Source organism: Rhincodon typus, chromosome 31, assembly GCF_021869965.1.
Source record: "Rhincodon typus isolate 14 chromosome 31, sRhiTyp1.1, whole genome shotgun sequence".
NCBI classification, from domain to species: domain Eukaryota; kingdom Metazoa; phylum Chordata; class Chondrichthyes; order Orectolobiformes; family Rhincodontidae; genus Rhincodon; species Rhincodon typus.
In genome coordinates, this window is record NC_063362.1 from 23,466,155 (window position 1) to 23,493,569 (window position 27,415).

Sequence of the window (27,415 nt, forward strand, 5' to 3'; positions counted from 1 at the left end):
GATTCACCCCCTACCCTATCCATGCAACCCTGCACCTCCCATGGCAAATCCAGCTAACCTACACATTCCCAGACACTGTGGGCAGTTTAGCAGGGCTAATCCACTCAACCTGTACATCTTTGGACTGATAATGCAGCTCTGACAGCATCTGTGGACAAAGCAACAGAGTTAGCGTTTCGAGTGAGACATGACTCGATGTAACGGATTCAAAATGCTAACTTTGTTCTTCTCTCTCTGCAGATGCTGCTGAGTTTCTGCAGCATTTTCCATTTTTTACTTATAGAAGTTTCCAGTTTCCAGTCCACAAGACCATAAGACATAGGAGCAGAAATTAGGCCATTCGGCCCATCGAGTCTGCTCCGCCATTCAATCATGGCTGATAAGTTCCTCAACCCCATTCTCCAGCTTTCTCCCCATAACCCTTGATCCCCTTGATTATCAGGAACCTGTCTATCTCAGTCTTAAATGTACTCACTGACCTGGCCTCCACAACCTTCTGTAGCAGTGAATTCCATAGGTTCACCACTCTCTGGCTGAAGACATTTCTCCTTATCTCCGTTCCAAAAGGTCTTCCTTTTACTCTAAGGCTGTGCCCTCAGGTCCTAGTCTCTCCTACCAATGGAAGCATCTTCCTGGCATCCACTTTATCCAGGCCATTCAGTATTCTGTAAGTTTCAATTAGATCCCCCCCTCATGCAGTCATACTGCACACCCCCCCACCGAGGAAGGCTTAAGTTATGTCAGTGAAAAGTTCTCCCTCAGTTGAGCTGCTATCACCCTGATCATCTCCCCCTCACACCTGTTCTGCTGTTATTTCGGTTGCACATCTGAGGATTCTTCGAGACCACCTCAGGATCTCAGGTTTGAGCTGTACAAGCTGAGCTCCACCAGAGAAGCAATTGGCATTGTCCCTCCCCAATCACTCTCCAGCAAAGAACTGACTGTCTGTAGTGCCTTCCGCATGGTATTAGAAGACAAACCTAAAAAGAAAGACAAAAGGCTAGAACTGGCAGGAGGTGAGAGAGAGAGATAGTGCTGGAGGAACAGAATGAATACAATGAAATCAATACTCCGCAGAATAGCATGCTTTAAAAATGGTGCAGTTCTGAACTACTATTGGTGGGACAATTGCTCAGCACAGAATCCCTTTTGTCTGTCATTTTCCCACCAGCTTCCAAGCGCTAAAATAGAGGACATTCACATACACACGTAAAGGGTTTGTCAGAGCAGCACAGTTTGTATGGCAGCAGTTTGAAACATGAAAAGTAGCACAGCTTCTGACGTTCTGAATCACATTGTGAATTGCAACCCTGACCGTCAAACTCTGAAATATGTTGGCAGCTAACAAAACATACCGAGTGTGACAGATTCAATTTAACCTGAGGACAAGAGATCAAACACATCCAACTGAGGCAATGCTTCAACAAAGACTGTGAATAAAACGGATCTTTTTGTTTTGTTTAAATGGAGAAACCTGGGCTGCAAGCCATAATGCAAAGCATCATTTGAAGTGACCAGAGGAGAAAGGTGATGTAAGTGACAGTGAGCTTGGAAGATTGTGAGAGACCTGGAAGGTGGTGGGAAGTTCCAGCATTTCAACACTTCCAGAAAGGAAGATTTAATATTTGAGAGCAGGGACACGTCTTAAACTGCGCATTGTAATGAGGTAGAAAACATGTTCATAGATCATAGAATCCCTACAGTGTGGAAACAGGCCCTTCAGCCCAACAAGTCCACACCAACCCTCAGGGCATCCCACCCAGACCCATCCCTCATAACCCACCTAATCTAAACATCCCTGAACACTGTGGGTAGTTATCATGGCCAATCCACCTAGCCTGCACATCTTTGGACTGTGGGAGAAAACCAGAGCACCTGGAGGAAACCCACACAGACACAGGGAGAATGTGCAAACTCCACACACACAGTCGTCTGAGGGTGGAATCGAACCCACGTCCCTGGCACTGTGAGGTAGCAGTGCTAACAACTGAGCCCCGTGCCACCCTTTGATGAACATGATGCTCTTCTTGCCTGTTCTGAACTACACAGGTCTCCAGATCCACAGCAATGTGGTTGGCTCTTAACATGTCCACTGATATGGCCCTAGCAACTCACATGGTTCAGGGTGTGGGTGATATCCTAGTGGCATTATCACTTGATTGTTAATCCAGAAGCTCAGGTTATGTTCTGGGAACCTGGGTTCAAACCCCACCATGGCAGATAGTGGAAGCTGAATTAAATAAAAATCTGGAATTATGAGTCTAAGGATGACCATGAAACTCTCAGTGATTATTGAGAACACCCCATCTGGCTCCCTAAAGTTCTTCAGTGAAGGAATCTACTATTCTCTCCTGGTCAGGCCTACATGTGACTCCAAACGTTAGGGTGGATCTAAACTTGGGCAACAAATGTTGGCCTCGCCAGCAGTGCCCAAACCCTGTCAATGAACAAAACAAAAATACAGTGGTAATATCACTGGACTGGTAATCCTGGAGATGTGGCTGTTGTTCTGGGGACATAGCCAGGTTCAAATCCCACCAGGGCTGCTGATAGGATGTATATCTATGTAATAAAATGTGAAGCTAGCACCGTAGTAATGGTCATTATGAAGCTATCATTGATTTCTGTTTTAAAAAAATCATAAGGTTCATTAATGTCATTTAGGGAAGGAAATCTGCTCTCCTTCCCTTGTCTGATCTACATCAGTCTCCAGATCCACAGTGATGTGGTTGGTTCTTAACTGTCCTCTGATATGGCCCTAGCAACCTATACAGTTCAGGGGCAGTTAGGGCTTTTCTGCAACACCCACATACCATGGATGATACTTTTATTAAAAAATAAATTGTAGGACCTGTGTTTACACCTTAGCCTGAGGAAATAAAATGCGAAAGTTCAGAGCAGCAGAGATGATCTATAAAATCTATAAAAGCTGTGAAGAGAGTAATAATGGAGAGAGATGTCAGAGGGCAGCAGAAATCAAGGCATCAGCTGGATAACTTATTGGATCTGCTTTGCCTCACGTTTCGATCTCTAACGAAACAGCAGTGTCAAGAACATCAATAGGTGTGTCAACAGGCTTCAGTGTAAAAATTGGTTCCCAATCAGGATGCATTTTGAGGGTAGGACTCTCAGTCAACTTCTTAGAGACTGCTAACCTGTCCCCTTCTCTTGGCTGTGTTTCTGTAAGGATCACCTTAAGACGATGTGTTCTTGCTCCAGGGACTGTCAACACTGCACCATTGTGTTCACACAGCTGTCAAGCGGATATTATGGATGAAAATATGCTGAAGGGCTTCTTTGAGTGCATTGCTTCTGATCAACCCTGGCTGCCTACCCCGTTCACTGGTTACCATATGACCACAGATACTGCAGCTAGCACAAACTGTCTGGTCTGACATGCAAGGATCTAAAAACACAAAGCAAATTGCTTCCTCTTTCCTCTACCTTGAATGAGAATTCTCTGCACAGTTAGTTAGGTTAGCTCCCATCTTGTATCCCAATCAAATGTCGTGGCATCAAGAGAATATCATTATTTGAAGGATGTCAATATTGAACAGGGAATTCTCCCTCACAAGTAACTACCTAATGGCAGTTTACATTCAGTTTCTAAATCAACGATTATTACTTCAAGCCTGCCACGTAATGGTTAAAGACAAAATAGGAGAAAAATTGAAGCCTACTGTTTCCTTTCTGGAGTTGTGCTGGGGGTTAAGTTGAATGGTGTTAGGGTCAGATGTATTCTTAAAGATGTAATCACATGATCTCCTATGCCAAGTTCCCTTCCTACCATTGGTTGTCCATCACAAGGCCCTGTCTTCCTGCACCAATTGGAAGGCAAGCCAGTCTCGGCATTTGGTCAATTTTTGACTGTCAGATTTTGTCCAACCGGAAGAGTTTTACAATTTCAAATTCTGAAGATTTGAAGGAAAGACAATAGAAAAAGAAGGTAAAACCCTGATGATTTTTCTCCTTTCATCCTGGGATACTTCAGTCTCTAAAGAATTGGCAACCCTAGAAGGGCCTTGTACAATAAAGGGTTAATATTCAAATATGTAAACAGTACGTCACTGGTGGGATAAGAGATCATAATCTGAAAAGTGATGTTAACTCTGTTGACTTCATGCTAAAACTAAGGGTGTGTAAAAAGCACAAATAGTGCATTTGAAAAAAGCCTTTGGAATCCAACAATTGCTCTTAATCAGTGAAGGGCACCCAACTTCTTTCAAGAACACCTCAACAGAAATTTAGCCAACACTTATCCTTCAGTCACACAGCAGAATCCTCCTTTCATATATTCCACAACACATGGTCAGGATTTAGCTCTGCAAGGCAGCCAGGAAATAGTCAAGCACTTTAAAGTTTGCAGTAATTGCTCCCTGATGCTGCAGTGCCAATACTTTTCTGCTGCTAGCTTGGAGCATGTGCTTTGTAGTTAAGTGGTGCAAATTGCAGATAATGGGGGAGATGGGGATTTGGAGGGGTATTATACAAAGCTGCTCACTCAGTTTCTGCAGACTGGTGACAGGATAGAGGAAGCTGGCTCACCAATGTTAGTTGCAAGCAGACAACGCTTCCCCTGTTGCCTGTGTGCGCTCAGAAAAACGAGGCCTTTAGCGTACAGTATGATTAAAACACAGCTTCGGTTTTAGCTACATCAGGCCTCTCAGAGTTCAGAGAGCTTTTTGCTCTCAGTTAAACATCAGCCTGAGCAGCAATCCTACACCCCCCTGAGGGTGGCACAGAATCACATACGAGGGAAGGCATTGCTGGCATGAATCAGCTGTGCCACGCATCGACTAGGGAGCCATTGTAGATTGCCAGGCCTCAGACTGAACTCTGTCTGAGTTCCTTTTAACCCAATGGGGCAGGCAAGGGGCACCAGGATGGAGAGAAGGAGCAAAGTGCACAGAGACGTGCAAGTGAGAAACAACACGCAAATAAGGCACAGGTTAACCATCAGAGGGATGGGGAGAACTGTGGTGAAATAGGTGTGTCGATAGAATGTGAATATGGTTGATGATGGGCACACACAGCCTGCCACATGAGATTAGCAACAATAATATTCCACACATGGTATGCTACAGCAATCAGAAACAGGCAACCTGGCTGATATTTTCACTCCATAACGTAAAAACGCGGAAGGTTCTACTGCCGCTGTCATGCGCACAACTCAGCAAGGATGATGGGAGAACCTGGAACATCCCACACTGCACTGGCTGGTATAGTCAAAAACAACAGGAAACTGTCAGCTGATGATTATCAAAGCTGGACAGACTGGACAGCGATGGGGATTTTCTTTCATTAGGTTAAGAATCATTCATTGGTTGTCAGTTCCTATGTCCACAATCAAAGCATAGACTTTAGCTCAATAACCGTCTGATGCTTCCAAAAAATCTTCCTCCCAAGTTCAGTCTTGACCCCAGTTCTGGTCTTGTTCTGAGCTTGTGTTAGCTCAGCTGGAGTCAGTTTAAACAAGAAGTACCCAAGCAAGATTTGACATTATTTAAAGTTGAACAAGAATCTGTCCTGGCATGTTGGCATCTTCCTCCTTTAATGAAAAGGATCACAAAAACAGATAAACTTTATATTTATCTCAGCATTAAAGAGAGAGATGGTGGTGCAGTGGTAAGGTCAGTCGACCAAGATGATGGCAGAGTAGGACACTCCAGCCGGAGCTTGTCTACTCTGTCCATTTCTTTATTTCTCTTTTGTGTTTCTTTCTCCTCTCTTTTCTCAATGACGTCCTGAACTCCCAGCGTCAGTGTAGATTCAAACTCTCAGCCTCAAGGCAGACCCGGCGAGGCGTCGTCTTGGCCCAGCAAGGTGGTCTCTCGGCCTGGCATGGCAATCTCTTGGCCTGGCAGGGCAGTCTTTCGGCCCAGCAAGGCGGTCTCTTGGCACTCCAATATGGCAGTCTCTCGGCCCAGCATGGCGGTCTCTCAGCACTCCAATATGGCAGTCTCTGGCCCAGCATGGCAGTATCTCAGCCCTCCAACATGGCAGTCTATCAGCCCAGAATGGCAGTATCTCGGCCCTCCAACATGGCAGTCTCTCGGCCTGGCATGGCGGTCTCTCAGCCCAGCATGGCAGTATCTCAGCACTCCAACATGGCAGTCTCTCAGCCCAGCATGGCAGTATCTTGGCACTCCAACATGACAGTCTCTCGGCCTGGCATGGCGGTCTCTCGGCACTCCAACAGGGCGGTCTCTCAGCTGCACATTGTGGTCTCTTGGCCCGGAATGGCCTCAGCGTGCCTTGAGGTGATTCCAGAACGGTCTCCCGGCCTTGAGAGCCTCGAGGTGAAGCCTGGAACCGAGGCCCAGCACGGACTGGAGGCTAGGCGCTGGCATGGACTGGGTTGGAAGGACTGTTGCTCTGAATATTTTATTTCTTTATTCTTCTAATTCCTTTTTCCTAAGTAGCTGTACTGAAGAATCTGTACCTAGCTACTTTGCACCTCAGGTGGTGCCATAAGGAGTGATTTGTAAACTTTTCACTGCACTCATTTGAGCACAGTGACAATACAGCTAATTCAATTCAATAATCCAGTGGCCCAGGCTAATGCTCAATGGGATATGGGTTCAATTCCTACCATAGCAGCGGATAGCATTTAATTTCAGTGAATAAATGTGGAGCTGAAAGCTGGTCTTAGTAAGGGTAACCAAACTAATATTGAATGCCATAAAAACTACCATCCTTACCTAGTCTGGCTTACAATGTGACTCCAGACCCATAGCAATGTGGTTGACCCTTAACTGCCCTCTGAAAGAGCTGAGCAAGCCACAATGTTCAAGGGGGGCACTTAGGGATGGATAACAAATGCTGGTCTCATCGCGGACACCCACGTCCTGTGAAAGAATAAACTGAAAAATAAATTGTTGGTGGGAACTTGTCATGCAGAAGATGTTTGTAATGTTTGGCCACATAACAACAGATGCTGCATGTCAAAGCAATTGTTTTTGTCTGAATCATCCTGTTTATCTGCTGGGGTACAGTTTTGTAATATCATAAATGCTTCCTCATGGATGAAGCATGTTAGTAAGTATCTATCAAAGTGCTTACAAAGATAAAGTGAACTCGGCTTCAAATGTGTTTCTTTGTCACAATGTTCCTTCCATGTCCTTTATATGTTCACAAAACTGGACCATGTTTTGGAGAAACCAGTGTCTTGACATCAGTACTTAGCAGAAAGGAAAGCATTTGTCACATTCATCCTGATTTGGTAAGAGGAAATATGTTACATCTGTACACATCATAGCATTAGGATATCCCAAAAGTGATTCAATGAATTATTTTTTAAACCTAGCAATTATTGGTTTGCAGTAAATGGAATCCGATTTCTATTTGAACGAGATGACCAGTTTCAATGGAGTTAGCTGAGGGTTAAAAGTTGCCCAGAACATGGAGAAGATTCCACTTCTCAGCTTTGCTTAGTTCCTGTTGATCTTTCACTATCCACCTGAAACAAGTGCTCAGTTCTTTGGTATTGTTTGATTCAAGGTCTCATTTGAAAAATGACATTAATGACAATGCAGTACTCTGACAGCACTGCAGTGCAGTGAATGCCTTGATTATATAATCTTAAAATTCAAAGTGAAGTGCTTGACTGTTAAAATCAGCTGGCATTGTACTGTCTAAACCCAATAAGAGTAATAGAAGGGTTAATCTCTACATACAGCATCTAACATCAAGCAAGCTAAATTGACAGATGAATTTTAATGACGTGCTTGTGGTAATAAATCTATACCTGTATGCTTGCAATCCCTATATGGCTGGAGAGGGAAGAACAGTATTTTTCTCTTGAATTCTCATTCCAAATTGATCATGTATACTCTCAAAAGCATTCGCTCTGAAGGTCAGTTAAAAAAAAACACTCAACCAATGCTTTTCATTACCCTTATCATGTGGAATCATTCCTGCCACTGGATGATGCAGTCTCAGCTTCTTATTTTATTGATGTACACTCATTTTCATTGCCCTTTGCATCTGTCCTGAACATTTTTCACACTCCAAGATAACAAATAACAGCCCTTAATATATGAGCAACTATCCCTGCTAGATCTATCAGTTTCAAATCCCTACATCAATAAGTTATAAGAACAACACTGGCAGCTCCATGAAACTAGAATTTGGATTTATCCTCTAGCATTGACAACAGCAAACAGAAAGAACACACCCATACATTCATGTCCTCAAACAATAACTTAAGGAGCGGCTATTCCCCGATGCATTCCCCATGGCAATTCCTTGACCAATCAGTTTACTTGGTTTGAAGTTTAACAAAAACTTGGCAATCGATTTTTCACTTGTGCACTCTCCATGGCAATGTGTATAACACTCAGAATGCACTCCTAACCAATCAGTAACCTCTTCCCACACGGGATAAATTGTTATTCCCTTTGAGAATTGGTATTCTTGCGATTCCATCCTGATGAGTGCAAGAGAAAACGATACTCGCGTCTTGTACCAGCAAACAACTATGTTTCACTGCTGTGGGTCAGCATCAAGTGATCTTCTAGACTTACTGGTTCTGTGTTGTTTACCCTCTTCAGGTCCTCTCAGTCAAGTCTCTCCTCATAACCTCGCCCCTCTAACATTGGCGATTGCTGTTGGCATTCTAACCCTCTGGTATAGACTAAACGCAATACTTGAGGTGCAACTGATCAAAACTGGACAATATCCACCACTCTGTTGGGCTTTGGTGTGAGTTGCTGTGCTGGGTCTGGACCATGCTGAAATCCCCTCGATCTTTCCCAACCTCAATTGCAGCTTTGTTTTTACAATCGGAAGCAGCTGGGGATAAAAGGGCAATACACAAAAGAAAGAGAAAATCCTCTGTACCTGCACATCCATAAGTAAGTGTCTCATTAAGCTCAATGATTTCTTCAGAGTGTCCTGCTCCTCAGGCAGTAAGTCATCATTCTGCCTGTCTGCTTTCACTGGCTTGTTTGCGATGAAATATGTGATCTGTTCATTTAAAGTATCCAGAGACTGTACAGCTGTTGGACAGAAAGTAAACACTGGTCTCAGATAAAGTCATTTACTTCTTATTCAAGTCACTTTGTACAAACTAGGGGGCTGAATTTTAACAACGAAAACAGAGTGACCTCGATGTGCATTATCCACATATCCCTGAAGGTAGCAGGAGAGGTAGGGAAGGTGCTTAAGAAGATTGCACTTGCTGGAATTTAGAAGAATGAGAGGGGGATCTCATAGAAACATATAAAGTCCCAATGGGACTGGGCAGGCTAGATGCAGGAAGAATGTTCCCGATGTTGGGGAAGTCCAGAAATAGGGAGTCACAGTCTAAGAATAAGGGATAAGCCATTCAGGACTGAGATAAGGAAGAATTTCTTCACTCAGAGAGTTGTGAACCTGTGGAATTCTCTCCCACACAAAGCTGTTGGGGCCAGTTCATTAGATATGTTCAAGAGAGAGTTGGACGTGGCCCTTGCAGCTAAAGGGATCAAGGGGTATGGAGACAAAGCAGGAATGGGATACTGAGATTGCATGATCAACAATGATTATATTGAATGGTAGTGCAGGTTCGAAGGGCCGAATGGCCTACTCCTGCACCTATTTTCTATGTTTCTATGTTTCTGTGAAGGAATGTAAGATACTTGCTTTTATTAGCAAAGCAGAACTGTATAAAATGCTGGTTAGGCCTCAGCTGAGTACTGTGTGTGCTTCTAATCATCACATTACGGGAAGTATGTGATTACTAAAGAGGGTGCAGAGGAGATTTACCAGGATGGCTTGGAGGGTTTAAGCTATAAGGAAAGATTTGATAGGCTGGGGTTGTTATCTCAGAGCAGCGAAGGTTCAGAGAGGACCTCAGACAGGGGAATAGGTTATTAGAGGCATAGATAGGGTGGATAGGGAGACATTGTAACCCATTAGTAGAGGGGTGAATAACCAAGGGGCACAAATTTAAGTTAAGAGGTAGAGGCAAGTTAAGGAGCATTGTTGTCGCTCAAAGGATGGTAGGGGTATGGGACTCACTGCCTGAAAGGGTGGTTGAGTCACAAACTCTCAGCAGCATTTAGATATTCACTTGCATTGCCGTAGTGTCGAGGGCTATGGCCAAAAGCTGGAAAATGGGATAAGTGTTGTCAGATTTTTGTTGACCAGCGCAGACATATGGGCTGAATGGTCTCCTTCTGTGCTGTAATGTTTATGAGTTTATGAGTATACTGTGAGTGCAGTAGCCAGCAGTGAAGGCAGCAGCACATTAAAATACTCGAAACAGCTAGAATTAGTGAGAAATGCTTTAAAAAAAGCTTAAGTAGACCACAGAGAAATTTGAGGCTATGAGGCTAAAAGAAGGCTTAAATCACTTCATTAAGTGAACAACCTTGTTGTAATTGCTTAAAAATCTCAGCTGAAGCTGTGAGAAAGGACAATCTTTGAGAAGATTGGGATAACAGCAGTATAAGCTGACTATCGAGTGTGGAAAGATTGAAAGCAGAGTTTAATAAAAACAATGCTTTGTAGGGCAAAATCAAATCCTTATTATTCAAGTGAAAATATTTATTTAACAATTGTTACCAGCGCAATTTCATTTTGATATAAAATGGTGTGAAAATCTCAGAGAAGAGGCCAAAAAGGCAGGAATCATCCCTTAGCTTAAGGGTGTAAAATCATGGATAAGGATGGGAATATGGTACAAAAAACATGTCTTCCCTCCATCACAGGAGAAAAAGTGACATGCATTTTTCTTCAGTTTAAAGCACTTCAACAACATTTAAACACACGAAAACAATTCTTCAGCAAAAAAAAGACAAGGTTAGTTATAAAGCATTTAGAGATTTTTCAACATTAAGTAACAGAAATTAAGGGAAATTTCTGACAAGAAAAATAAAAGTCAAACAGCAAAATAAAAAAGCTAAGAATAAATATTTAGCAATTCGTTTCATTTATCTAGTTATTTAAAAAAATGCAATCTGTAGAAAACTTGTTGAAGATTCAATGTTTAATTCAATTAAAGTGATTGTACAAATTTAAAAAAAACTCAACAGTGAGATCCATTTGCACCTACAAAAGTATTACAAAATTAGTGCAACAGCTTTCAAGTAAATAATATAAATGAGAGAAACAGCAACAATTGAAAGTAAATTACAATGGAGAAAATATTATCCTTCCAAGTGTATTTAAAATCACAATTCCTTCAGGGAGGGAACTGAATTGGACTATACACAAAAGACAATTCATGCAACTTGGAATTGCTTCAGGATTATTGAAGAAACCCACAGAAGAACCAGTCATTACATTTCTTTATTCTGTACGCACGTTTGCTGATTTTCTTTTTAAATTGTAGGATGTAAGAGGTAGGTACCTTTGATAATATGGTAGGAACATTTGACAATTTATGTCAGGTACCAATCATATAACAGAGAGCAGGGTTTAACTGGAGAAACCAGCTTCTCGTAGAATCCCTACAGTGTGGAAGCAGGCCATTCGGCCCATCAAGTCCACACTGACCCTCCGAGGAGTTCCCACCCAGACCTACCCCCTTTTCCTATTCCCATAACCCTGCATTTCCATGGTCGATCCATCCAGCCTGCACATCCCTGGACACTACGGGTAATCTCATACGGCCAAACTACCTAGCCTGCACATCTTTGGACTGTGGGAGGAAACCGGAGCACCCAGAAGAAATCCATGCAGACACAGGGAGAATGTGCAAACTCCACACAGACAGTCACCCAAGGGTGGAATCGAACCAGATCCCCGGAGCTGTGTTAACCCACTGAGCCACAGTGCCACCTCTCAAGCTTCCTCAAGAACTTTGTTGGTAAATTTCTTTATCATGTTTACACATTGCTATAATGTTATAACCAGAATAGAATCATCATTCGAATCATCATTTGAATCATCATTCTCCTTAGATACTGCAGCAGTCCATGTTCAAAATGAAGCATGACCTGGACAATACACAGGTTTGGGCTGACAAGTGGCAAGTAACATTTGTGCCACACAAGTATGAGGCAATGACCATCTTCACCAAAACAGAATTTAAACATTGCCCTCCACATTGAATGGCAGTGACTTTACTAAATTCCCCCACTATCAACATCTTGGGGGGATTACCATGACCAGGAACTGAACTAGATTAGACTCAGAGGTTAGGAATCCTACGTAAATCACCACTTGACTCCCCAAAGCCTAACAATCATGTTCAAGGCACAAGTCAGGAGGGTGATGAAATACTCCCCACTTGTGTGGATCAGTGTGGCTTCAACAACACTCAAGAAACTTGACACCATCCAAGTCAGAGCATGCCCACTTAATTAGCACCACATCCAGTAACATCCACTTCCTCCACCACCGATATAGTTGCAGCAGTGTGTACTATTTAAAGATACACTGCAGGAATTCACCAAGTCTCCTTGGACAGCACTTTCCAAACCCGAAATTACCACAATCCAGAAGGATAAGGGTAGCAGATACATGGAAGCACCACCAGCTATAAAACCTTAGAAGTCACTCACCATCCTGACTTGGAAATACAGGCTGTTCTTTCAGTGCTGCTGGGTCAAAATCTTTGAATTCACCCCGGAACAGTATTGTGGGTAAACCTACAGCACATGGACGCAGTGATTCAAGAAGCCAGCTCATCGCTACCTTCTCAAGGGGCAACAAGTGATGGGCAATAAATGCGGGCCAGCCAGCAATGCCCACATCCCATGAATGAATATAAGAAAAAATCTAACACATGTCGTACAGATATGTTACAAAACAAACTCACGCTGGAAAGAGCAATCTAAACGATGGTATTTGCTGAAATTCAAAAACAACGCAAGTGAATAATGGGAACAGAAGCCAACTGAGCTCAACATGTTCATCAGGGTTTGCTAACTTTCTAAGGATTAAAAACACCAAAACATCACACGATAGACATACACAAAATATTTTTACATCCTTGAAGTTACTGTTCCAGATGTGGAGTTAAAAAAACACAAACAGACATAATATCCACCTCTATGTAGCCAATACAGCTTTTGTAAGAAAGGAGGACATTGCCAGGAAAGGTGTATGAGTCAAAAACAACCATTGAACCACAGAACTAGTAACGTTAATGTGGCACGTAGGGGTTAAAACCATATAGCAAACATCTTTGGAAGAAAACTCAGAATACCAAGACATACTTCATTGTAACACATATGCCATGTTTGGAAGCTGTGGATCAACCTTTCTTAGGAGTAATGGGTGCCTCATCTGAATGAGCTGTGACACAGATCCCATTTGTTAATGGTCATCCAACTAATTTTAAACTTGCCAGCAGCTGGAGCATTACTGTATTTAACTGGCTAGAGAGAATGAATAATAATTGTCTCACAGAACTGCATGGCACAAATAGAAATCCCACTCAAAATCAAAGGAATGCTGCTGTTACTCTGAAAATACTGTGATCCATATGATATAGAACAGCTGCATGGTATCAGAAACCAACACTTCTCACTTCAGAACGGAAACACATACTTTCCTCTCAAAAGTTGACAGTAGAGTCATAGAGACGTACAGCACAGAAACAGACCCTTGAGTCCAACTTGTCCATGCTGAGCAGATCCTAAATTAATCTAGTCCCATTTGCCAGCATTTGGCCCTTATCTCTGTGAACCCTTCCTATACATATACCCATCCAGATGCCTTTTAAATGTTGTAATTGTACCATACTCCACCACCTTCACTAACAGCTCATTCCATACACACACCACCTTCTGCTTGAAAATGTTGTCCCTTTTAAATCTTTCCCCTCTCACCTTAAACCCATGCCTTCAAGTTTTGGACTCCCCTTCCCTGGGAAAAAGACCTTGACTATTCACACTAACCATGCCCCTCATGATTTTATAAACCTCTGTAAGATCACCCCTCAGCCTCTGATGCTCCAGGGAAAATAGCCCCAACCTCTTCAGCCTCTCCCTGTAGCTCAAACCCTCCAACCCTGGCAACATCCTCACAAATCTTTTCTGAACTCTTTCAAGTTTCACGAAATCTTCACTACAGCAGGGAGACCAGAACTGAATGCAGTATTCCAAAATTAGTTGAAGCACCTCCATCAACTCAAATACGGAACACCAATGATCAACAGAAATTTATTCAACAAGTGGAGGAATTCATCAGAATGTTCACTGAACCTCAGAAAAAAAATGTCAACCAAAATCTCTCCACAACAGAGAAATCAGATGATATTACTGATTTCACAGTTTGCGAGGAATTGCTCAACTGACTTCCAACCGCAGTGAATGTTCAAAATCCAATCATCAGATATCCCTAACACCGCAAGCATCAGGAGTCAGCAAACTGTTAATAAAGTCACATCAGCTGTAAAGCAGCAGTGTCAAAAGAGCCTCCGTCAGCTTTACTGTCTGATTGAACTTGATATATTATGAAGTTATTCAAACGAGAGAACAGAAAGATCACATGCAAGTCTTGTTAAAATGTCAAAAGGAGAAGGTTAATTCTTTCAAAAACACAACCATCTTCTTTGACAATATTGAGAAAACTAAAGACCTTTCAAGGGGAGCAAGCAACATTGATGCCAGAGGACATCCTCAACAAAAAGCATCCAGGAAGTTAAACGTTTACCAAGGTTACGGTCAACTGTCCCCCCCCCGAAAACCTCATCCTCAAGCAACAGACTTTCAAATCAATCATGTTGTTGCTGCTCATAAAGTTAAAGTTAAAATCCTAGGACGAGACGGGGTAGTGATAAATGTAGTTATGTGAACCAAGAATTTAATAACTAGAAAGAGCTTTGGGAGAAGTATTGTATAACGTGGTTAATACCTGAATGGCTAAACTGACATCATGAGATAAGCTCCCCACATCAGCATAGAAAGAATTGTTCCTTAGAGGAGGTAACATACCCATTCTGTGTTTATTACCAATGCTGTGTGGGGATGTTCCAGGAGCAGTAATGTGAACTTCAAGTGAAGTTGAGCCAGATTCTGACAAAAGATCATCATGTATTGCAGTTGTAATGATTTAACTAGCTATTCTATAATAAACCTTTTACTGTTCATGAAGATTGAGTCTATTTTCTGCCAAAGACTTCATGTAGGCATCCTTCCTCATCTGTAGCTTAGACTATTACCAGCAAGCAGGGTTGACAGCAGTGAAACTAACCGAGCCCTCTCAATGTCACCATTGTAGCTATAGTACATTACTGAGGTCGATTACTATGATTTATGACTGCAGTTTTATTGGTATGGTTGGTTTTTAGATGAGGACAGATAGTAAGCGGCTTGAAAGGAGCATCCACTTGTTGGACCAACTGTCTATTTTGATACTCTATGTGACTCCAGTCTCACAGTAGTTCATTGACTCAACATCTTCTGAGAGGACCTTACAAATGGAGTGTACATCCTGAGATCAGAAGTACAGATGAAACTTTACCTCAGTCATGGGAGAGATATTGACAAGGGGAGGATATAATTTCCATAAATAGAAAGAGAAAAGCACTCCCCAACATTAGACGTTAATTAATTGATGGAATGAGTCATTGGTTGGTTTGCTTCGTATTTGAGGTTGAATTTATTGGTGTTACCATGCGAATTCTTTAGCCTCAAAGCATGAAACAAAGAAGTTTATGCAGTATTGACAAGATTGAGAAACAATTAAACTAACTCAAGTTTGCTCGTGGCAAGGACTGTCAATATCATTTTTATTTCTGGCGCTGTTTTTCTTTTCTGCTGATCCAGGGGAATAAGGCTCAACCTTCATCCAGTGTTGGTGCTGAGTAGCTCCAGCTCACAACATAGCTTGCTCCTACCTGAGTCTTCAACATTATCATGATCTCATGGATTCAGATGATTGCTTCTGTCCCAACTTAAAGACAATTCACAGCCAGGTTTTGATTATGATTCAATGTCCAGAAGAGCCATGAGGGAAAATCGTGTGGGGACAAGAATATATTTTATTATTACCCTAAACCAGGCTGACATCGTCGCTCAGTGGTAAGCATTGAGGACCAAACACCAAGGACCTGGGTTCAATTCCAGTCTTGGGTGACTGAGTTTGCATGTTCTTCCTTGTGTCAGTGTAGGCTTCCTCTGGCTGCCACAGTCCAAAGATGTGCAGGTTAGGTGGAATGGCCATGTTAAATTACCCTTAGCACCTAGGGATATGCAGATTAGGTGGATTAGCCATGGGAAATGCAGGGTTATGGGGATTGGGTGAGGGGCTGGAATTGGGTGGGATGCTCTTCAGAGGTCAATACAGACTCAATGGGCCAAACAACCTCTTTCTGTACTGTAGGAATTCTAAAAGGTGAAGCTCTGAAATGGTTGGTGTTTCTCTTTAGAAATCATCATGATTTGTATTTATTATCATGCCCCATCGCTCCAGGGATGTAATGGGAACATGTTGTGGATATGCAGGGAAGTTGGGATCAGGATTTGGCCATCCAGGCCCTCATCACTCTAGCTTGTCAGTTAGATCAAGGTTGAAGTGTATTGTAACACCATTTATCCACTTTGGTTCCATATCCTTGAATACTTTTACCAAACAAGAATCTATGAAGCTGTTTTGAAAATTGTGACTGAACACCAGCCTCAAGAGTGTCTAGTGCTTTCTAACACCTCTGAATGACCTAACTAATATTACCATTCTTTCTTCTTTTTCTGGAGTGCACCATTAGAGAAGATGGTTTTTATGACCATATCCCTTGTGTCATGTGGTTTTAAGCCCATATGCAAGAAGTTGGGTATAAGACAGACTGATTAAGGTAAAGAACTACCTTCGGGACCAGGCTCCTTCAGAACTCTGTTTATTGCATAATAATCCTGACTACTAGTATCTATGGTAACCCGAGAGATACCAGACTCTAGTCTCATTATATTATTGAAAAACTGTTCTCTACATGTGTTTCTGGCTTCATACCCACTTTGTATTTTACTAAATTCACCCACACAGTGCTATTTAGGCCCAGTAAACAGCACCTCCATGAGATAATCGCAAAGATCCCCCAGGATCCTAAAGTCTTTACACAACAGTATCAACTTCTTGACAGTTGTGTGTCAATGCTGTACGCATAAATTTAACCAGTTGACAAATGCACATCTTAAGAGGTGAAGGATACCATACTCTGACACGGTCAGATCCCCCAAAACCGTAATTCCTGTTGTTATGTGGAAGCTAGAATGATATAATGTAACTTACTAACTGTAAGTAGTTAAGTCTTGCATGAGCAAAAACCAAATAATTGGTTGCACCAATGGACATGATTGGGCCAGGAGCAGATGCTGTCTTTCTCATTATCGATCATCATCAGTTGCATCATCTTTAATCCCTTTCACCCCCATTCCCCCCATTCTTGAGCACAAAGTATTCCTACCAACAGATTGTATTTTAGCAAGGGCAAGGAAACCCAAAACGGAAAGTCTCTCTCCCTAACGCTATTATTGCGTGAGTAAATCCAGGTACACAAGATAAATCTTTAAGAAAAAAACATAATTAAATGGAACTATGCATTAAAAAGTCTCCTGAATGAAGTGGACTCAGCTGTGTAGAGAAGCCATCGCCATAGTCACAGGAGAGTTTACTGCATCAAGTCCTGCAGCACAGACAGGCTTTGGTTGTTAGAATTGTGGCACCGAAAGGAACTAAATTACAATGTTCTCTGGATTAGCTTCTTAGGACAAGTGCTATTGAATATTTATATTAATTACAATTTCGATTTCCTGGGAAATGTGGCCTTAATTTGTCAGTCAAAGCAAGTGAATAATTATGAGTGAGGCTTGGAAAAGGCAGATGTAGAAGTCAACCAGGCTGCACATGAAACCCAGGGTGTTTAACCAACTGCATAACAATGAGAGCTAGAAATGTGTACGGTGTTCCTTTTTTGTAAACTAACATTTCCTTTATGCATTAACATGCAGGAATAGAAATATCTGTGCCTGGCATTTCCTTAATGCTGCACTACGAAGCACTGGATAGTCATTAGGAGGGAGAATTTTTGATTTTTTTAAACTCCTTTTCATAATCTAAGGCCATGTTGAATGCTTTGAGATTGACTAATAACTGTGCCCCTCTGGTTTGAATGGCCAGGATATTCCTTGTCCCTTCAATTGCTGGCAGATTCGGGGTACATAGAATCCCCTCCACACAGTTGGTGCCGACCCTGGCTAATTTGCTTTAGAACTGGTGGTGTCCAAAGTTAATCGCAGTACCAAAAGCCCAAAAGGACAAGGGATTAGAGGAGGTAGAAGTCAGATATCCTTGGGAAGTCTGCCAAAATAAGCCTTGTTAATCTTTTCCTGTAATAAGCAGAAAGACAAATTATGCACACCACGTTCTCTCTCAACCTGCTGCAACTTAAAATGGGTCATTATAGTTCTCAGCTCAGTACAGAGTTTCAGGACTGGTCGTAACTTTCTCATCAGATTTACAAGTTTGGCCTCTTTACAATAACCATTTTGTTCGGAGATAAGGAAAATGTTCTTGTATCAGCCTCATTCCACTACTTTCAGATTTATGATCCTCCACTACCGCACTGGTCACTTCCTGTTAAAAGATTAGAAAAATAAACCAGGATGCATTCTTTTTAAAATCATGTCGTTTCTCTCTCATCTGTTGTAACTTCTCCTGATTAAGCCTGTAGCGAAATGATTTTTGCCTCAAGCAAAATCCTTCTGAATTAGGGGAATGGTTAGCTGTAGCGCAGGATTTGCTCTGAAGTGTTTGGGGCCAATCTGTCAAGATAGGATTTAATAAATATGTTGGTGAATGGATATAAGCTGCAACGTAACGGTGACCTCAGTATTCATGTGATGGTACTCTGTCATCAGGAGTCAGGGATAGTATATTCAAATCCATCAGAATCTTGAGCTGGAACCCTCCTTTCCCTCAACCAGAACTGATGCAGTCTCCAACACTAACCCTTTCAGAACCATTACCAGACTCAAAACACAATGTAAGATTATTTCCTTCCATATAAACTGAGGCAGGTTGAACACTCAAATGTCACTCAGAGCTTTCAACATTACCTTGGAGAGAGACAGAGCTCCAAATGACAAAACAAGCTAAAACCCAGTTCTCATTTTCCAAAGTGCATTTATTAAAACAAAGCTTTGAAGTTGGTTTTAAGTGAAGATTCTGTTCTTCAGCTGAACAGTTTCACAAGATCGCTGATGTTTCTTTTTATCAGGGAACTGCAGCCTGAAATGTTAACAGCACCTTGTTGAATCTGTGAGGCTTGAAACTGTTCGACAAACATTGTGCTATTCCTCCACAGTGAGGTGATGTTACTGCATATCAATCCTCTCCTGGCTCAGTCAAGCACAGTCCATTCACTATCTGACAGTGTATCCTGCACACCTACGAGTTATCTGAGGTTCAACAAATGGAGCTTCTCGGCGCGTGAGAATTAAAATCAGAGGCAGATCAATGTAAAAGCTGAACTGAATTAGCTTTATTGTCACACATACTCAAATGAATACCACAAAAAGTTGACAAGTCACCACCTATGGCGCCATCTTAGGTATAAGTTACCTAGGTACAGATTCTTCAGTACAAGTTCTTAGGGAAAAAAAGAAAAAAAAAGAGAAAAATAAAGAGAAAAAAATAACTAAAATGTCCAGCATTACAGACTGTAGGAATAAATGAGAGAATAGAGAAATAAAAAGAACAGTAGTTCCAACCCAGTCCACACTGGCACCTAGACCCCAATCTGTGCCAACTTTACTTCAAGGCTCTCGAGGCAAGGAGATCGCTCCAGAAACACCTTGATGCTGGATGTCCATGCTGAGGCCTTGCTGGGTCAAGAGACTGCCATAGGCCACCACAGAAGACCACCACACTGGGCTGAGAGGAAACCACACTGTGCCGAGAGACTGACACACCAGGCCAAGAGGGCACCACACCAGTCGAGAGGACACTGTGCTGGTCCGAGAGGATGTCATGCTGGGTCCATGCTGAGGCTGAGAATCTGAATCCATGTCATCTCAAATGTTTTGAGTCTGGTGAATCTTCTGTACTTATATTCAAAGATTTTTCAGTTCATGTGTAAAAGTGAGGTCCCACCTGCCTCTCAGGAGGAGGTACAAAGTCCCTTGGCACAGTTTCAAAGTAAAGGGGAAATTCTCCCCAGTGTTTATCCATTCTAAACATGTTATCTGGCCATTACCTTATATCTGTTTGTGGGAGCTAGCTATATGCAAAATTGTCTACCATGTTTCCTGTTTTACAACAAATTGACTAACTTCAAAATTACTTTAAGGACTTTTGTGAAGTTTCGCTTCAGATTGCGAAAGAAATTGATCTTTTTTACAGATCATATCCCTCAGCTACAGTGTGTGACGATGCTGCTGTGCTAAAGGCTCATTCTCCCAGTTTACACTGTCCCAAAACATGTTCCAATTTCTTGCCATGAGTACAAGTGATCCAAGTATCACCAGTCTAGAACCGTCCATCAGTGTGTCAGATAGCAGTAGCGTGCACGCACACATTAACGCTTTTCTTAAAACCACGGACCAGCTCAAAGATTTAATATTTGGAAACAAATTTTTTTTATTGCTCTTCTGGGGAACAGAGATATTTGTTGAGTCAGTAGGTTACATCGACGCAACTTCATTTTATAAATAGCGGCATCACATTTGGGAGATATACGAGGCTCCTAAAATTCTAAGAATGCAGAAAAATATCAACTTCAATTGTCCATTAGAGAATAAGTTTTAGTGTCATGAGTGTTCATATACGTTTTCAGTAATTTCTAAAAGCTTTACATGTGACCATCCATGTGTGAGAAATCCACTCAGTAATTGTTCTAAAGCAAATGCTAAATACATAGGTTGGGAAACTTTGACATACACAAGATGGGTGGGGGAGAGCTATGGTTCTGTTTTACATTTGTTCGTTCATATGCAGCATGTAATTCATATCCAAAGCCTGTCTACCATTTACAAGGCACAAGGCAGGAGTACAATGGAATACTCCTTACTTGCCTGGATGGGTGCAGCTGCAACAACACTGAAGAAGTTTATCACCATCCAGGTCAAAAGCAAACAAGTGCTATTGACACCACATCTACAAGCATCCATTCCCTCCCTCACTGATGCTCAGTAGCAGTAGTGTGCATTATCTACAAGGCACACTGCAGATATTCACCAAAGATTATTATCCCTCCCTAATCAAATCCATAAATCATCGAAGAAAACTCATTCATGGGGGTGGGAGCAACAAATCAGAGAGAAGTCCTCCTGCAAATAACATGATGAGGTGCTGCTCCTCCAATCACAGGCTGGTTTTCACCGGCTCCTGCTCCTTATTGGCTGACTGTGAACCTACCAGCATCAACCTCATGCAGAGAAACGACTTGTAATTTGTCGGCAAGGTGACAGGCAGCAATGGTAAGCAGAGGCTGGAACAGGAATAACTGGAGAAACTCAGCAGGTCTGGCAGGTACTGTGGAGAGAGAACCATTCTGAGAAATGGTCCCTGGACTCCAAATGTTTACTCTCCCTACCGATGCTGCCAGATCTGCTGAGTTTCTCCAGCTATTTCTGTTTCTGTTTCAGATCTTCAGCATCTGCAGTTCTTTGTTTTTATTTAATGGAGTAAGCAGGGGCTGGAACAGGAAACAAGGCACTAGTCAAAGGAGTGAGGTAAGTTGGGACGGGGAGGGAAGGGGGCAAGACCAGGAGGCTGGGGGCTGGGGTGAGTCTGGGTCCTGGTGATGAAGGCCAACTGTCTGTGCTCTGTATTAGTGGGGTTTGGAGGGGATGGGGAAGTAAGGGGATTGAGGGGAAATGATGTTTCCATTGGTGAGAGATGAGCTACAGAGGAGGTGAAAGACAGATTGTGAGGGGAGTAATGAGCTGGAAAAGGCCATTTCTGGAGGGGCTGTTAAAGGGCGTGAACACTTCTAAACTTTTCACTAAAGGAATGCTCATCAAACTGACAACAGGACCACTGAGACAATGTGGAGTCTCTAGATGAAAGGTTTGGGAGTTCAGGACTGATTATATGGTTGGAAAGTTATTGGTGCAATTACAATAAACACTGAATTGTATAATTTAGCATGGAATAGGTTTATTTCATAAACCTATGTATGTTATCATGCCTCATACTATGAATTATTTGAGGTGCAGAGAATATGGTACAAAGAAACATCAAGCATTGAGCCATGTCCCCAATAAGTCTATAGCCAGTGATTTTTTTTTTAGAGTGATTTATTTTGTGATTAGAAATGTCAGTTATTTTATTTTAAGAAAGCATTTGTTGCTAACTTGTTGTCATGTGGCAACTTAAAATAACTACAGTGGCTAGGAAATTGATGCTTTCCTTGTGTTGTGGCTTTAATGGACCACTTTAATTAATGGCTTTAATTGATGATTCCCGGGGATTGTGTTGAATTCTTCTAATTTGGTTTCCGCACAATACCAACTCTGAGATATCCTCACAAATACAGAAGGTACTGTTACCACTCACTCCATCACCTAATGAAGGAGTTCATGAGACTGAAAAAGGATTCCTCCAAAAACCAACTGAAAACCCCTTCAAACGCTAAAAGTAGCCTTTGAGAAACCTCAGGGGAGCTGTAGAAAAAAAATACTTTTGAAACTGGTTCAAATCCCACTGTCGAGACCTCAACACAAAATTGAAGCTGATAATAGTCAGTGCAATACTAAGGCAGTCTGAGGTACTGAGATGACACAGTGTGGAGCTGGATGAACACAGCAGGCCAGGCAGCATCAGAGGAGCAGGAAAGCTGACATTTCGGGTGGGTCCCAACCTGAAACATCAGCTTTCCTGCTCCTCTGATGCTGCCTGGCCTTCTGTGTTCCTCCAGCTCAACGCTGTGTTATCTCAGACTCCAGCATCTGCAGTTCTTACTATCTTAGTCTGAGGTACTGTCTTTCAGATTAGATTTTAAACTGAGACCCTCTCTAACCTTGCAGTTGGGAACAAAAGAAATTCACTAAAAAAAATCTTCTCCCAACATCTTTGTGAATATTTCTCTCCCAATTCACATCACTAAAAGACAGATTATCTGATCGTTCTCTCAGTGATTGCTTGGGGTCAATTTGGCTGCTGCATTTCCCGATCCTACAACAGTGATGTTTCAAAAGTACTTCAACACCAGCTTGTTGTTTCAGTAAACAGCTCAGAAAGGTTTAAACGTTTAGGTTACTTTGGTCTCATGCAATGTTTGTTATTTTGATGTCACACAGTCTGTGGGTGGAGATGAGCAGTTCCATCAGATATATCAGGACCAGCTCTCCAAGTAATTACACAGTGTGGAGCTGGAGGAACACAGTAGGTCAGGCAGCATCAGAGGAGCAGGAAAGTTCATGTTTTGGGTCGGGACCGTTTTTCAGAAAAGCCCCATTTCTGAAGAAGGGTCCTGACCCGAAATGTCGACTTTCCTGCTCCTCTGACGCTGCTTGACCTACTGTGTTCATCCAGCTCCATACCGTGTTATCTCTGCCTCCAGTATCTGCAGTTCTTACTATCTCGAAGTAATGATGCCTGACCAAATGTAGCTGTTATCGAAGAACAGTGCCTCTTCTGTAGATACCATGGCAGTGTATCATCTAACACTAATCAAATACTAGATAGGCCCAAAATTAAACTGATGCAAAGGAGGATTTGTAGCAGGGAAGAATCTCAAATGACCCTGTCCCAATACCATTTTCTAGTTTTGATTTGATTTATTAATGTCACATGTACCAAGATACAATGAAATATTTTCTTTTGCATGCTAACCGGACAAATCCTTCTTTACGTAAGTACCTCAGGGTAATAGAACAGAATGCAGAATAATAGATTACAACTACAGAGAAGGTGCGGAGAAAGATCAACTTGAATATATGAGAGGTCCATTCATAAGTTTGATAACGGTGGGGAAGAAGCTGTTCTTGATGAAGGTGCAGGGAGTGATCAGCTTGGAAAATACCCTGTGTCTTGCATTTATACAGCTCCTTTAAGCATAGTGTAACATTCCCTCACAGGTATATTATTGAACCACCCAGAAATCGAGCTACAGAAGGAGCTGGAAGGTGAAATGATTGGGATTTTAAAGAGTACATTAAAGGAGGAGAGATAGGCTGAGGACATGTGAAGTTACAAAAGATGCCGTGCAAATGTGGGTTTCTCGTTTGTCACTTATTATTGGCAGTTCAGGTAAAAGCTGAAACTGCAGGTTGTTCCTGGTGTTGTTGGCGCCATTGCCTCATCAACTTCACAAATTTTACCTCGTTCTTCTGTTTGTGGGACATTTCTGAATGGTCATTAGCAGTTGTGTTTGGCTACTTCATAGTGACTGCACTTCAAAACAATGCATTGACTGTCAAATGCTTTGAGGGAGATGGAGAACAAACGCGGTGCTAGGGAAATGCAAGTTCCTTCTTTCTTGCAGGAGAGCGTTTACCTGTTGGACCCAGAGAGGAGCTACTTCATCAGGGTGAAGGAACCCAGCAGGGAAGAGAGAAAAGGGAAAAGGAGCATTTAGTACGGAGTGTCTAGTTTATCAGAAGATCCCTGTTATTCTTATATATCTTGCAGGAATTCCTTTCAAATACTTTGGGGAATTTGGATACAGATGTTTTCCATTGTGCTTCGCTTGTTCAGTTTGAGAAACACAAATCGGAAATGTACAGCACGCAACAGCTGTTTATAGATACAGCCCCAAGAGCTGGTTGCCATGGCGACAAACTGCAGGACATTAAAGGGGCTGTGTCATCCTGCAAAATTAATTGCCCTGTTTGTAAACATGATGTAACTGCCATAGGGAGATATCAAATCCTTGACAGCCATCAATACAAAATAGGATAGCAGATCCTTTGGAATGGGAAACAAACAGGTACACGTCTGAATGGTTTCTGTTAACTTCATTCAGCCTTCAAAAATCAAGGTTCAGTTCATCGTTACAACATTACAACTCATTCAAATTGTACTCTGTTCTGTAAACTTCCTCTGACAATTTACAGGCTTTTAAAACCCAAACCTTGTGTCACTGATGACTCCTCCCTTATAGCAGGAGTAGGCCATTCAGCCCTTCAAGACTGCTCCTCTATTCAATAGATCTGGTTGTGGTTTCAACCGCATTTTCCTTTTTGACCACCATAACCCTCGACTTCCTTGTTTGTAAAAGATCCACCTAACCAAACCTTAGGTGAATGTAATGACCCAGCAGTCAGTGGTCCCTGGGGAAGGGAGTTACACACACAAATGACCTTGAGGATCAAGCATTCTCTACATCTCCCTCATAACAAGGAGATCTCTCATTTTTAAACTGCATCATCTCCCCAACAAAACAAAACCTCCTGCCAATCACCACATCTTCTCAGGAGCCTGCATGTTTCAATAGCACCATGTTTCATTCTCCTAAACTCCGATGGGTAAAGCATGAACTTGTTCAATCCTCCTTCATCAGATAAGCACTTCATCCCAGGGATGAACCTTCTCTAAACAGCTTCTAATGTAATTATGTCAATTTTCACATACAGAGACCAATGCACATGCAGTATTCACAGTGTCTATGCCTCCAACTTGCTTTCAAATCCGTGGCACTTTTGAGCACTAAATAGGCCTTGCCTTAACATCCATGTTCTCAGACCAGAGATTTTCCAGAAGGAGGGAATCATGTGCAGACAACAGCAGGATCCCTGGTGGCACTTTACAGGCAATGGTGATGCCAACTTGCCCACCCAACTGTGGGTTCAACAGCGCCACCACTTGAGATGGCTGCTGTCAAAACTGCAATGAACGAACAAAGAACAATACAGCACAGGAACAGGACCTTCGGCCCTCCAAGCCTGTACTGACACATTTAGCCTTTCCAGGAGGAAGGGGTATCTCAGTGAGAAGCTCTCGTCACCAGGGGCCAGGGAGCAGCCATAAAGAATGCTCTGTTGACTCTCCAGAGCCAGGATCGCACTGGGGTTTGGAGGGCCCCTGTCCTGACCCTGGTAAAAAGCTGACAGGAGGGGCCATGAATTAGTTCAGTTGCCTCCCACCCCAAGAATATCCAGTGGTTGCAAGAAGACATAGGACTCCTGTCCCATTGTTATTGTATGAGGCCTCAAGTTATCCCCAGGCAGCTGGTAAAATATAGCCCAAATGTTGCTGAAATGGTTTCACCAGCTCATAGTATCAACCTCTGTGCCATCTGCTGAGTGATAATTCTTCACCTGAGATCTTGAAACACAGTGCTCTTACCCTTACCACAGGACTACTGGTGGAGGTGGGTTACTGGATATTAATGGGCACCTAAGCCGATTCCATGGATGCCAACATAGTGCCCAAGTACTTCCCTGGCTATAATAGATACTGAGGTGGAACTGACTTTGGATCCTGGGGCCCTCATGTGGAATGTGGCTCACAGGGCCACACTGGGCAGGAATCTGAAGGATGGAGAGCTCTGCCAAGCCTTTTCACAGTGAAGAAAGAATTCAGGTTGAGAGCTGTTGAAAATCTGAAGGCAATTCTTAAGAGTCACTCAGTGTCCATCGTGTTCCTTCGAACTGATGTTCTTATTTACTTCATCTGCAGTGTTTAACCAGTGAGTCACACATCTGATAATCTGTTGTGAAATTCTGTGTATTCACTGCTAACTATTTCTGACAATTCTTGGCTCATTGGGGGAAAGCATTGAGCTTTCAAACAACAAAGTTTAATCAAACATGACATCTAAAATCCATTGTTGATTAAACTGTTGTTGGTCAAATATTAAGTCGATTCTGAGACTGGATATGTTATTAAATACCACATCCTGCCAACTAAATTAATATCTATTTGAAGTTTGGTATAATGGCAGTGGGTGAAACTGACAATGGAAAATGGAATGTTAGACATACTGACGGGAGAAAAGTGGTAAACTGAGAACAAGGACCTTTGATGGGAGAACCATGTCTTCCTCTGAACACAAGGAGGAATGAAAGAGAGATAGATGGAGGGATGAAAAGAGGGAAATAGGGATGGACAGTTGGATGGATGGTTCAAAAAAAGGACAGAGTGATGGATACAAAGAAAGAGGGAAAGAACGACAGATTCATGGAAGGAAAGATACATGGAAACAAAAGGGAAAGAGTGGAAGATGGAACAAAGAAAGAAGAATTAATGAATAGAAAGATAGAGGGGAAAAGTGATGGAGGATAAAACACTGGTTACTGCCCAGGGATACCAAGAATGTCCTGAGCTGTTTCTTTTTCACATTACTGGAAACACCCACACTTACAGGGTTTCCATCCAGAAAACTTACGGCAATGAAACCCAAAGAGAATTCCTTATCCTCTTGGATTTTCCCTAATATCTGGTGACAAAGATGGAAATGGATTGGGGCGTGGAGTGTGGTTTGGTGTCACTGCCAATGAAATTTTTGTACTGGTGGAGATATCGTTAACATGGCGAATGAGTCTGGGATTTCATGTGATATTGCTAAGAATGACTTTAAAAGCTTTATTCAGCATTT

General features: G+C 42.2%; 1 protein-coding gene across 2 annotated transcripts in view; it reads right to left on the reverse strand.

Annotated features, from left to right (window-relative positions):
- kazna (kazrin, periplakin interacting protein a) overlaps positions 1-27,415 on the reverse strand; it is a 439,152-nt gene that overhangs the window by 329,326 nt on the left and 82,411 nt on the right. For both annotated transcript variants that reach the window (XM_048615197.1, XM_048615198.1), the window contains exon 2: positions 8,842-8,999. In XM_048615197.1, coding sequence (XP_048471154.1) covers positions 8,842-8,999 — 158 coding nt within the window. The remainder of the gene's footprint in view (positions 1-8,841; positions 9,000-27,415) is intronic.